Source organism: Nothoprocta perdicaria, unplaced genomic scaffold (assembly GCF_003342845.1).
Source record: "Nothoprocta perdicaria isolate Ctin4 unplaced genomic scaffold, notPer1 scaffold_50, whole genome shotgun sequence".
NCBI classification, from domain to species: Eukaryota; Metazoa; Chordata; class Aves; order Tinamiformes; family Tinamidae; genus Nothoprocta; species Nothoprocta perdicaria.
The window spans coordinates 3,919,202-3,931,472 of record NW_020455755.1 but is presented as its reverse complement, the minus strand read 5'-3'; the positions used below and the strand labels follow the sequence as shown (position 1 = coordinate 3,931,472).

Below are 12,271 nucleotides of genomic sequence, written 5' to 3'. Positions count from 1 at the left end.
GGGCTGAGAGCTCCCGCCTGGAGCAAGGGGCATCTCCATGTCCTGCTTGTGTCCCTCCTAACCCTAACCCTAACCCTAACCCTAACCCTAACCCTAACCCTAACCCTAACCCTAACCCTAACCCAGGCTGAACCACCCGCCCCGAGAGGAAACTCCAGGGCCTGGGACAGCCCTGCAAGGGACCTGTGGCAATTCAGCACCTCTACCCACAGCTTGTCGTGCCCCCTCCTCTCATCCTGCTCTCACATGGTTTATTTTTTATTATTATTTTTCTCTGCTTCCCATGGTTTGATGATTCTCCCAGTGCTCTCTGACGGTGCCACCAGCAGCAGCCTGGATGCCGCCCGGTGCCCGGTTCCGTGTCTGCTCTGCAGACAGCGTGAGTCACTGTGCACGCACCCGTTAGTGGCAGCGCCTGCCGCTCCTTGCAGGGATTAATTTGGGATGAAATCCTCTGGAAAGGAGCGTCTGGAGCTGGAAATTGCAGGTGCTGCCCTGGCAGGGGCATGGACACAGGAACATCAGCAAGTGATAGATGAGGGAAGAGACAGGGATGCAGATTTCCTGGGGAGGGGAATCAGATCCTAGCAAGGCAGGGGGAGATATTCTGACCAGAGAGCAAAGCTCCTCATGCTTCGGGAACATGCTTAAAAGCTGGGAAATAGGGTGTAATTTTGCAGTGGTCGGGGGGCAGGGAGACACTGGTTGGAGCAATGAGCAGACCCGACTGCTTGGAGGATTATAAATAATCCAGTGTATCGGGATCGAAGGATCCCATGGGCTAATCTGATAGCGAGGAGGCCAGTGCCGCTTCTCCTCGCAGCCAGGGTGTCCCGTGGCTTCTCCACAGCGCTGATATTCCTCTGTTATCAAAGGGGGATTATCCTAAATCCCTCCTCCCATTTCCTCCCCGTGGCCAGACCGGGGCTGGGGACAGGGATTTCTTACCTGCTGCTTTAGGGATTTAAGCTGGGATGGAGCCTGCGGCTCAGGGGCTTCCAGCCCCTAAAAGTGTCGCTCCCGGAGGGTCCCGGAGGGCATGGGGCAGCCCCGTCCTTGCAATCTCGTATTCCCGCTTTCCCTGCCCTCCTCCGCAGCGCGGGATGAGCCAGGGATGTTCCCAGGGCCACCGGCTCCCAAGTCCATGTCCTTTGCTGCCAGGCCAGGCCAAAATTCTGGGCCGTTCAGGGATGGGCCCTGGGCCTTGAGGCCTGCAGGAGACCTGGAGAAGCCGGGATGAGGAGCCGGAATGAGGAGCCGGGATGAGGAGCTCTCCGGCACCGCTGCCACAAGAGGTCCCTGCTCCCTCGCCAGAGAGCCGGGCGGACCAGGGCCCTGCTCCGAAAAGGATCCTGCATTTGCACCTTATTTGGAGAGATTCCCCCTTTTCCCTCCACTTTCCAGAGGTTTTCCAGCAGCCTCCAAAGGCCGCTGTCCCTCGTCGCAGGGAGGCAGCTCAGCCCCATGGAGCCCCAGCTCCTTCCAGACAACCAGCAAGGACGTCCCTAGGTGCATCCCGTGATGCCGGGGGGAACAGAGCTGATCCAAAGTGGATCCAGCGACAACGGGGGTGTAAATCAGGGATGTGGCTGTTTTTTAAATCCCCAGACCACGTCTCTTCCTTATCTCCCCGTTGGAGTTTCTCTGCAGCAGGTTGTGCCACATCTGGCACCGATGATGCTTTGCCCACGGGGCAGACGCGGCAGTTTAGGGATAATCCCAGTCTCTCCCAGACAAACTGGGTCCTCTCCCAGAGGCTCCCCATGTTCAGGGATGGGGTTTCGGTGCTTGTGAGGCGCTCCGGGATGGGCTGAGCTCTCAGAGTCCCGCTGCCCCTTTCACCAACAGTCATAGGAAATCAGACGATTGAGGGGAATTCACCTCCCTTTGCACGTTCAAAAGCCACCCCCGCTGCCGGCCGCCCCGTAAGCTGCAGTGCAAAAGTCACTGCCGCTTGGCACGGAAGCAAGTGCCACCCGGCTGGTCCCCGCGCCGTCCCAGCCTTTGCACCCGCCTGCACTTGGCAGGAGCGCTGCAGCTCTCGCCCGGGAGCGTTTTCCAGCAAACAGCACTTTTTGCCTTTTTTTTTCCCCCTCCTGACACATTCTGCTGAGTCAGAGGAAGCCTCGGCAAGCGCGGTCGCGTCTCCACGTGGGAACTTGCTGCCGCGGGATAATTACGGAGCCTCAACAGAGCTGCTCGGCGGCCAAATTCCCTCACGCTTGGGCTGCTGGCCAGGAGGCAGAGCCCCAAAGCTGCTCGTTGGCACCGAGAGGGAGAAAAACCCTTTGCCCCTGCAGCCCTGGCACCGGCCCCGTGATGCCCGTGAGGATGGGCCGGCACCGCCGGGCACCCACGTGCGCGTCCCCTGCTCGCGGCCACCCGGCTCCTGCGCCCACCGCAGGATGAGGCTGCAGGAGCTTCGTTTGCTGCTGTTCCCGTGTGGCGCGCTTCTTTCCGGAGCGCATCCCGGTTGGATGTTCCCTGCAAGGGAGATGGGGGAAACATGCTGTGGAAATCTTCTCCCCTAAATTTTGAGGCATATTTTAAGCTTTTTCTTTCTTTTTCTTCCAGATGCTGGCTGAGAGAGACAAAAACCAGAGTAGACACAAACAGCGTAGGCGTTGCTCCCGTTTCTGCAACTCCCACTCAGCTGCAAAAATAGCACCGTGGCCAAGGGGAAGGAGCGCGCTGCTTGTCGCAAGGCTGAGCAGCGCCTTTGCCGAGCAAACAGCGCGGGGACCCCGGGGTCGGCCCTCTGCTCGCCCCGTCCACATGCTCCGAAGCAGAGTTTGCACAGAAAGCGCTCACAGAGGGGCCGAGCGCTCGCGCTGTGTTAAAATCCACCAAAAGGAGAGAGACTGCAGGCCAAAAAAATGGAGTTCAATGACGCTAAGTGACATAGGGACGCATGGAGAGGAGGAACAGGCCCCCAGAGCGCTGCAGAGAGCCGGTGCTCGTGCACGGGGGACAAAACGCGAGCGCTGGTCCTTTGCGGCCGCGTTGCGCCCACGCGCTCGGCGTCGCCGCTGCCGAGCGTCGCCAGCGCTTTCGCAAGCGGCTCCCGCGGCGGGGCGAAGCCGCCGGAGCGCCGTGGCCAGCGATTGCCGGGAGCAGATAAGCGCCGGCTCCTGCCCACGGCGCCCACCCGCGCGCGGCTCCTGCCCGGGCGGTGCCGGCTTCCCCGGAGCAGCCGCCCGCACAAAAGGGGCGGCTGGGCCCGTTCCCACGGCAGGGACACGCGCACGGCGGCGGGAGCGGAGCTGGGAGCCGGCAGTGCTTTCCTGACGGATCATCCGGCACGAGCGGCTGCTCCTGGCAGCGCCAACACCAAACTGCACCTTTTCCGCTCTTTTATCTACTTATTTTTCCCTCCAAAACAGGCAGGGAAGGAGGCTTTGCCCTCCGCAGTCCCTAAAGAGCTGCTCGCTAGGGTGCTAACGAGGAGGGTTTGCCCTTGTTTTCCAGCGGGAAGCCATCCCTCTGTGTGCCCTGGGCATGGACAGCGAGGACACGGTCACAGCCGAGGTGTGTGACGAGGACGACGTCAGGGATGGCGAGTGAGTGCCCGGCACCGCGGGAGGCCGGGGGGCATCCACCTTGTCCAGCCGGTGTCCCTTGCCGCCACCTCCCCATCCCCTCTCCCGCGGTGACTGCGCCACGTTATCCGGCGCGGTGTCCCCCCTGCTGCCACCTCCCCGTCACCTCTCCTGCGGTGACTGCGCCACGTTATCCAGCCCAGTGTCCCCTCTCCCGTGGTGACCATGCCACGTTATCCGGCCCCGCGTCCCCCCTGCCACCACCTGCCCGTCCCCTCTCCCGTGGTGACTGAACCACGTTATCCGGCCCGGTGTCCCCTCTCCCGCAGGCTGCGGGAGGTCACGGTGGCCGGTTACCCGGTGCTGCTCGTGAGGAGCCGGACCCAGTTCAGCGCCCTGGGGAGCCGGTGTCCCCACTACGGCGCCCCGCTCAGCAGAGGTAACGGCGGCCGCGGCCGGACCCCCCCGGCGCTCCCGGCACCGCTCCTGGCACCGCTCCTGGCACCGCTCCTGCTTTTAACCGCAGGGGTCTTGAGGGGCAACAGGCTGCGCTGCCCCTGGCACGGCTCCTGCTTCGACGTTCGGACGGGAGATATCGAGGAGTATCCAGCCCTGGACTGTCTTCCCCGCTTCCAGGTGCGGATCCCGGCTCCTGCCCCTGCTCCCCGGAGCTGCTCTCCATCACGCAGCCTCTTCCCAGCGGGTCTTGGTATCCCGGGCCCCTCTCCCTCCAGGCTCCAGGCCATGTGGCCACTCGCTGTTGGCCAGACCCCTATCCCGGGGCTCCGCGCGGCCAGAGCTCAGAGCCGCTCCGGCCGAGCCGTTCGGGAGCTCCCGCCACCACTGGGAGCATGGCACCACAATGCGCCCGCTCTCGTCCCTGCAGGTAACCGTGAAGGACGGCAAGGTGTTTGTTACAGCAAGAATAAAGGTAGGGACCTTACCCGACAGCATGGAGCGCAGGCAGCACCTGGCGCCGGGAACCACTTGGGCATTTCCCACTCCCTTCCAGGACCTCAAAAGCGGCGTGAGGGTGAAGGAGAGCAGCAGGCGCTGCCTTCTCAACCTGGAGACGGTGCTGCTGCTAGGGGGAGGTCAGTGCCATGCTCTGCTCTGCCCTCCCCATGGATGCTGGGGGCTGCCGGATTCTTCTCCGGGAAGGGTCTTCCTCCTCCTCCTCCTCCCGCATGGGTCGGGCCGAGCTGAGCGTCCCTCCCAGGTGTGGCCGCGCTGGTGTGCGCCGAAACGCTTCGCCAGGAGGGCTTCACGGGCAGGATCATCATGGCCACGAGGGAGAAACACCTGCCCTACGACAAGTCCAAACTGAGCAAGGTTTGTGCGGGCGATGGGAAGGAGCTCGGCGGCTACCACGCGAACCAGGGCCACGAGCCGTGTTCACAGCCAGGCTGAGCACCAAAACGGCCCCTTCTGGCACGGCCGCCGGAGCCCTGGAATCTTTTCCTGCAAGGAAAGCGGGTCTAACTCCCGGCTAACATCTCACTGCTTCCTCCCGGAGAGTCTTTGATCAAAGCCCACCCTAAGCTGGCGGTTTTACCCCCTCCAGCTGGTTCTCCCTGCTACAGCGGAGCTGAGGGGGCGACAAGGAGGTGATGAGGATGGGGATAGGCCAGTGTGAGTCACCAGGGCAGAATTCACCTCTTATGCAAACGTGCCTGTAGACACTGCAAGAGCGTCGCTGGCAGCGGGGAGGGAGATTCCACTCCACGTTTCTGTTCCGTTTGCAGGAAATGAACTTGAAGCCTGAGGACATGTACCTGAGGACAGCCGAGTTCCTTGACGCTCGCTGCATAGAGCACTGGACACAGAGAGAGGTGTGAGCGCGGCTCGGAAGGTCTTGTCCTTGCTGCGCGGAGGGGATGCCCTCGCCTGCGGGCACACCGTGGCACAAGGCCGTGGCAAGCAGGGCTCTGATTCTGGGGCAGCACCCCAAGGCCCGCGCTAGGGACTGCGTGTGTGTTTTGGGTCTACCTGCACCTCGCAGGGACAGCTGTGTCCATCTCATGCAAAGAGGGTGAGCTTTGAAACCAGCCTTCTGTGCAGCCTTGGAGGAACCCGGATTTAACGCTGTGGTGCTTAGAGCTCCCCAAGGCTAATACCTGTGGGAAGCGAGAGGCAGGACCCCAAGACTCCGTGTTTTATCTCGGTGTTCAGATCGAGGAGATTGTCACAGAGCGAGTAGAACGGCTTGTCCTGGCAGGAAAAGCGCTGGTGTCAGCCAGAGCTGCCGGTCCGATCCTTCCCTCCCGTCTCCTCCCGCAGGCCATGTCAGTGGACTTCCAGCGGCGGAGGGTCCGCTTCCAGAACGGCTCCTCGCAGCGCTACGACCACCTGCTCATCGCCACGGGCAGCCAGTGAGTGCACGGCACGTCCCACCACGGCGCCGGGTCGGATAAGGCGGCTCTGCAGCGGGGCGGCTGCTCCTCAGCAGCAGCGGCCTCTCCGGAGGTGCACGAGAGCGAGGGGAATGGGCGCCGGGATGCGAGGATAGGGTGGGAGGAGAGGGCAAAGGGATTGCATGTGTTTACGGGGCCTCCCTTCCTCCTTGCTTCATTTACGATCCTGACACGTCTGGATTTCCTCTCTCTCGCAGTCCCATCCCTCTGGAGGTGCCAGGTGCAGATCTGCAGAACATATGTCTTCTGCAAACGCCAGAAGACTCTCGGAAGATCTTAGAGCTATCAGCCGGCAGGAATCTGGTGATCATAGGAGCCTCATTCATAGGTACCGGGCTGGGGTGGAGATCAAGTTGTTAATGATAGCCTTGACACTTGTGCTGTGCATGCAGATTAACGAGGGGCCCTCGGGGAAGGGATGTTCATTTGTTACCTGTCTTGGTTCCTCCCTGGAGTCCTGTAAATACTGGGGTGTTAACCAGGGTGCAGCAGCTCTTTCTTCTGATAGGCAGAGACTTTGAGAACTATGAAGAGTTTGGGGGGTGGATTAGAGGGAAATGTGACAAGGTCTTTATGAAAAGGGGCTTGTGAAAAGGTATGGTCCTTAGGGAGGAGCTGGACTCCCCAGAAACGCTGGAAAGGGAAGGAGTAAAGCGGGATGAGGGGGCTGTTTTGCACCCAGTCAGGAGCTTTTCTTTGCAGTTCCTAATATCTGGGTCAACAGTGCATGAGAACAGAGAACTGGGGAGGGGAGGCTAAATATATCAGCCCAGAAACGCGTCGAAGAGCAGTTAAGTGCTGGCAACACATCAGAGCCGTTCCCTTCATCTGGAAGGGGAACAGATTCCCAAGGAGGAGGGTGCAGGCTCCTACTTGCAGCAGACCTACCTTGGGCACGTCCTCTCCTTGCAGGGATGGAGGTCGCTGCCTTCCTCTCAGACAAGGCTGCAGCCGTCTCCGTGGTGGAGAAGAAGGAGTTCCCTTTCCAGAACGTGCTGGGTCCCCAGGTTGGAGGCGTTGCCATGAAGGTTAGGAAATCTGGGGTTCATTTCTAGGACGGAGACCCCCCCCCCGCCAACCAAAGGGCCGGCAAAGCTCCCTGCCCGGCTTTGGACCGGGCGCTGCTCTTCTTGACCAGCCTGGGCTCTCCTAGGAAGCGCTCACGGCAGCTCCCGCTCCCCTTGCAGATGCTGCAAGAAGCAGGGGTGACGTTTCACATGAAGGCAGAAGTCTCCGAGCTGAAGGGAAAAGATGGGAAGGTCGGTGACACCCCACGATTCCTGATGTGAAAATTTTAGGGAGAAAAAAAAAAAAAAAAACAAGCCCCCAAGCCACAGTCTATGCCTGGTCTCTCTGCTTGCGTGTCCAGACCCTCACAGCACATAACTCTGGGCTCAAAGGGCACCAGCCTGCGTTTCTATGTTTAAAGCCAAGGGCTGGACTGAGGGGAGCAAAGAACCAGGCAGCTGGGAGGCTGTGGGAATTAGGGCAGGGTTTTCAGCCCTTTGTTAATAAATCCTGTGCCTTTCCTAGGTCACAGAGGCTGTTCTGGACAGCGGAACAAAAATACCTGCAGATGTGGTGGTGGTTGGAATAGGTGAGAGAAAGGGGCAGCTTGAGGGGAAAGCAACCAGCACTCCAGAGCGCTCCATGATGTGCGTTCCCAGGGCACGTCATTCCCTGCAATCTCTTTCCCACTGCGTTACCCAGCCCTTCCTCCTGGCCCCAAACACCTGAGAAGGTCACAGCCCACGTGCAGCCCCTCGCAGGAGGGCAGCACCTCCCTGCACGTGGCTTTGGGCACCTCGCCGCTCTCGGCAGCTCTCAGAGCTCGCTTTGCTACCCGACCCGGATTTACGGCCTCCGGATGAGCCGGACCGAGCGCTGCTCCCTGCTGCCGGCCGCCTCGCTCCGGGCGCCCCGGGCAGACCCCAAGGGCTCCCGGGCTGCGCGTCCCGCCGGCCTCCGCAGCGCTTGGCTCCATGCAGCCCCGCTCCCTTCCCCGCAGGGGTGTCCCCCAGCTCGGCCTTCCTGAAGGGCACCTCCATCGCCAGGGACAGCAGCGGGGCCATCCTGGTGGACCTGGTAAGCGCCAAGGGGAGGTTCAGGCCTCCCGCTCCCGCCCGGCGGCACTCAGCGCCTTCTCGGCCCCTCAGCGCATGCGAACCAGCGTGCCCAACGTCTACGCCGCGGGCGACGTGGCTGCCTTCCCCGTCGCTCTGCTCCACGGGCAGCACTCCAACATCCAGCACCAGCAAGTGGCCGAGGCGCACGGTGAGCGGCCGCGGGGCCGTCACGGAAAGGGGCGGCCAGGGAGGACACGGGCGTCCCACCCGCTCGCTGCCCACGCTGGGTGTCCCGGGGAGCCCCACAAGGCATGGGAGAAAGCGATGTCCTTGTGGATAAACTGCTCGGAAAAGCGGGAGCCCTGCATGTAGCCAGCCCATGTGCTGAAGGAGAAGGGGAGAGACCCGGGAACTGTCTGGCCCAACCGGCAGTGAATCCAGATCCGGGCACACGGTGGCTCTTAGCTCGAGTGATTCAGGGCAGCGGGAAGCAGGGGTGGGGTTGGGACGGGCACGCTGAGCAGTCAGCAACAACTTTGCAGAGCTGCAAGAAAGGTATGGAAATACCTCTGCTGGGCCCTCACAGGTCACGTTGCCGCCTTCAACATGCTGAAGGAACCGAAGGAACTGCGCACGGTGCCCTTCTTCTGGACCACAATGCTCGGGAAGAGCATCCGCTACGCAGGTAGGTGGGAGCAGAGGCAGGGCGGCCCGGCTGCTCAGGCATCAGCGGCGCCGGGTCTGCAAGCACCAGCCTTGCCCAGGCTCTGTGCAGACGTGGTTGCACAGGAGCAGCTCGTGCTTTGGACTGGTCTGTGAGCTCTGTTTTGGAGCTCTGGCCCCACTAGACGCACAGAGCCCTTGTCCTTTGCTGGTCTCTAGCGGCTTAGAAATCACAAAGGAGCAAGAACTTCCCTCTGCAGTGTGAGGAAAGGCGCAGTTCTCACAGCCCTGCACCTCCCGGTGCTGCTCGCCTGGGGCCTCCAGACCCCTCCTGGTCCTTGTCCCGGCCCTCCCCCAGCCAGAGCCACGTCCCGTGTCCCCAGCCCGCGCCGGCGGCAGCTCCGCGCTGCAGCTCCCGCAGCAGCCCGTGCTCTCTCGCAGGCTGCGGGAAGGGCTACACGGAGACCGTGGTGAAGGGCAGCCTGGAGCACCGCAGGTTCCTGGTCTTCTACATCAAGTGGGTGGCTCTGCGGCCGGCGCGCACCCCGGCGCAGCCGCGCTGGGAACGGGGCTGGCGCTGCCCGCGGAGCCTTCGGGCTGGGGACTCAGCTCCATGGGGCTGAAACAGCTTCACGGAGGGGAAAATGCAACAGGGCAGGGGGGAAGGAGCAAAATGGGACGGGGCTAAGGCTGGCCGGCCATGCCGGGAGCTGGGACACACGTGGGGCTGCTGTGTGACCACCACCAACCTGCAGCAAGTGCCCGTGCGTGCCCCAGTACCGGCCGCGCTGCCGCCGCGCGGGGTGTTTGCTCCGGGGAGATGCACGTTCCTGCGCTTCCCCTTCCAGAGACGGCTACGTGGTGGCGGCTGCCAGCCTCAACTGCGACCCCATGGTGCCCCTCATCGCTGAAGTTTTATGCTCAGGGAAACAGATCTCTAAAGATGAAGCGGAGTAAGCGACACCCGGGCCACTCTGCTCCGCATCCCCGCGCGAGCAGAGGGCCAAGCGACAGGGCTGAGACGTTACTGCAGCTCCCCAACACTCCTCTGCTTGCCAGGGCCTGTGATATCAACAGCATTCCCTGGCTGGCACCTACCTGAGCTCCGGGCACACGCGGCCGGGAATGGCGCGGAGCAACTCGCGTCACACCCAACGTCCTCCCATCGGCACAGGAGAAATAAAGGCACAACCGAAGCCGATCCCCGTTCCTGCCTTTTCCGTTTGCCCACCAAGCAAGGCGGGCAAAGCCCTCTGCCCTCCCTGCTGGGGTGGGCTCCGCTGCGGTGCACGAGGGGAGGACGCCCGGGCCCTGCTGCGGAGCTGGGCAGAGAGGGAAGGCCCTAGGCCACGAGCAGGGCGGCTCTGCCCCGCTCGCTCTTGGCGGGCGGCTCCCGCTCGGCACGCCGGTCACGCTGACCTCGCGCTTCCCAACAGCGCCTCATCCCAGCGACAGAGCCGTGGCGAGGGAAGCGGTTCCCAAAGCCAGGAGCTGCACAGCCCATGCGCAGGAGCAGCCGGCACCTCATCCCAAAGGGCACCTGTCCCGGTGCAGGGGCAGGCGGCAGGAGCTGGGCAGCCGCTCGCCCGGGTGCAGCGGCTCCTTGTGCCCCTCCGTGCGCGGCCCGAGCAGGCGCCGGCCGCTCCGCACGGGCTTGCCCCGCGGCAGCTGCTGTACTGGAGATCCGGATCTCTGGCTCCGGATCAAGGCGAGGGCGTTTTGCCATGATCCTTCCCAAGAGCAATTGATCCGAGTGGGCTCCGTGACTCTGCTCGGTGCGTGACGATGACTGAGAACACTCAGCACACCTGGCGGCCATCAACGTGCCCAAGGGAGCAGCCAGGGAACCCCACAGGCAGCAGGGTTCGGAGGAAGGGATGGGAGGTGCTCCCTCCAAAACCACGGGCAGCCATGGGCATGAGGCCGCGCGCTGCACAGTGCCCCGTGCCAAAACACGGCAGCGATCCCTCCCCGGGCATCTGGAACCTGGACCGGGAACCCAGCTGAGACTGTGCAGGCTCAGTGCAACGCAGGAGCCTCCTTCCCATCCAGGATGGGCAGGGATGGGGCTGGCAAGCCGGGCTGAAAAGCAGCATCCGGATGCTGGTTCCCATCCACCAGGGCAGCCCGGGAGCTGGGGGCACGGCCTTGTCCTGCTCCATATGGGCATTCCGGAGCCTCCGGTTGCACAGAGGCTCCCAGGGAACCTCCTTGGCTGCCCGGGGCTGGGATGTGCTCCCGTGCCCAGGGATACGGGGAGCTTTGCTGCATCATCCCCAGCCACCGGCGGGAATTGGGCGAGCACGCAGCGAGGCGCCGCGGTGCTGCCCAGCCTGGCGCGCTCCATGCACGGCCGGGGCGCCCGGCGCTGCCGGTTCCGGGCGCCGGCGGGTAGTGGTTCCTGGAAGAGCCGTCCAGGGCAGTGCGTGACAGGGCCCTGAGTCAGCCCCGGCGCCGGCTCCACCACACCCAGCCCGGCCCGCAGCGCCGCTTCCGCGGCCGGCCCCTTCCTGCCCCCCGGCTCCGTCCCCGCTCACCCGGGAAGGGGCGCTCGGCGCTGCGGCTCCTGACCCACCACCCGGCGCCTCCTCCCGCCGCGCAGCTCCGCACAGCGCCCACTAGCAAACATCCTAACCGGTGCCGTGCAGAGCGGAGCAACCTTTAATGTCCCTCCAGTTCGTCACGTCACCCCGCGGGGGTGGCCCCGCTGCCCACTGCGCAGCCCGGGGCTTTCGGGGCATCCCACAGCCGAGGCTCCAGGTTCTTCCTCGCAGGAGGGTCCATCCTCATCCCGCAGACGGGTCTGTCCATCAGGTGCCTCCGATTCGCTCGTGCGGGTCACGGATCTCGGCGACGTCCGGCAGCCCGGGCACAAGAAGAGAGTGGCTACGTTCAACAGTTCTTCAACTGGCAGCTTTAGCTACTAGAGAAGGACATAAAGCTTGCCACTGAAGAACTGGTGCTGTTAGCCAGGAGCGCGGCAGCCGGGGCGCCAGCTGGGGAAGAAACACACACGTCAGAGCCGGGAGCGAGCGCGGGACGGGCACGCGGAGCGGCCGCCCCACGGGCCGGGGCACCGGGCGCCCCCAGGGCCGGCACAGGGGCTGAGCGTGAGTCGGCTCTGCCCCACGGCGGCTTCCCCCGCGGCTCCCCTGCCCCGGGGCGGCCGCGAGCCCCGGCAGACGCCCCACACCAGCAACACGCACAGAGAGGGCAGAAAAAGAAAAAAAAAATTAAAAAAAAGTCAAGGCCGTTTCTGCTGGAAAAACAGAGATAAGCGGTTTGTTCCCGCGGGGAGCGGAGCTGCCAGCGCGGGCCCTGCTGCCGCCCGGGCAGGTGGCGGCTCCCCCGGGAGCCCCCGCGGGCCGGTACCACCTGCCAAGGGAGCCACCGGGGCGGCCGCCAAGCGCCCAACGGGGGAGCTCCGGGAGCGGAGCCTCCCCGGGCGCCGGGGACGGGCTCAGGAGGCACCCGGGGTCCCCGCGGCCTCGCCGCTCCGGGAACACGAGGCGCTGTCAGCGCTGCAGGGAGCGAATTCCGGGAAACTCCGCGGCAGCCGCGGACCTCCCGGGCGTCCGCGGCGGGAGCC

The 12,271-nt window shown here is 63.6% G+C and overlaps 1 protein-coding gene across 1 annotated transcript; it reads left to right on the top strand.

Moving 5' to 3' along the window:
- The first annotated feature begins 3,498 nt into the window (after positions 1–3,498).
- On the top strand, positions 3,499–9,784 carry LOC112954692 (apoptosis-inducing factor 3-like). The gene is made up of 18 exons (XM_026047946.1): positions 3,499–3,560; positions 3,869–3,978; positions 4,066–4,175; positions 4,426–4,470; positions 4,552–4,633; positions 4,759–4,871; positions 5,285–5,371; positions 5,820–5,911; positions 6,151–6,281; positions 6,866–6,981; positions 7,141–7,212; positions 7,487–7,550; positions 7,962–8,038; positions 8,110–8,227; positions 8,606–8,704; positions 9,124–9,199; positions 9,531–9,635; positions 9,742–9,784. Exons 1-18 carry the CDS (start codon positions 3,499–3,501, stop codon positions 9,782–9,784), a joined length of 1,602 nt encoding a protein of 533 aa, XP_025903731.1.
- The last annotated feature ends 2,487 nt before the right edge of the window (positions 9,785–12,271 follow it).

Excerpts from the sequence above, each read along its gene's own strand:
- LOC112954692 (XM_026047946.1), top strand. The coding sequence starts at position 3,499 with ATGGACAGCGAGGACACGGTCACAGCCGAGGTGTGTGACGAGGACGAC. Across the intron at positions 3,979-4,065 it reads CGGCGCCCCGCTCAGCAGAG|GGGTCTTGAGGGGCAACAGG; the intron begins GTAACGGCGGCC and ends TTTTAACCGCAG. Across the intron at positions 4,471-4,551 it reads TTGTTACAGCAAGAATAAAG|GACCTCAAAAGCGGCGTGAG; the intron begins GTAGGGACCTTA and ends ACTCCCTTCCAG.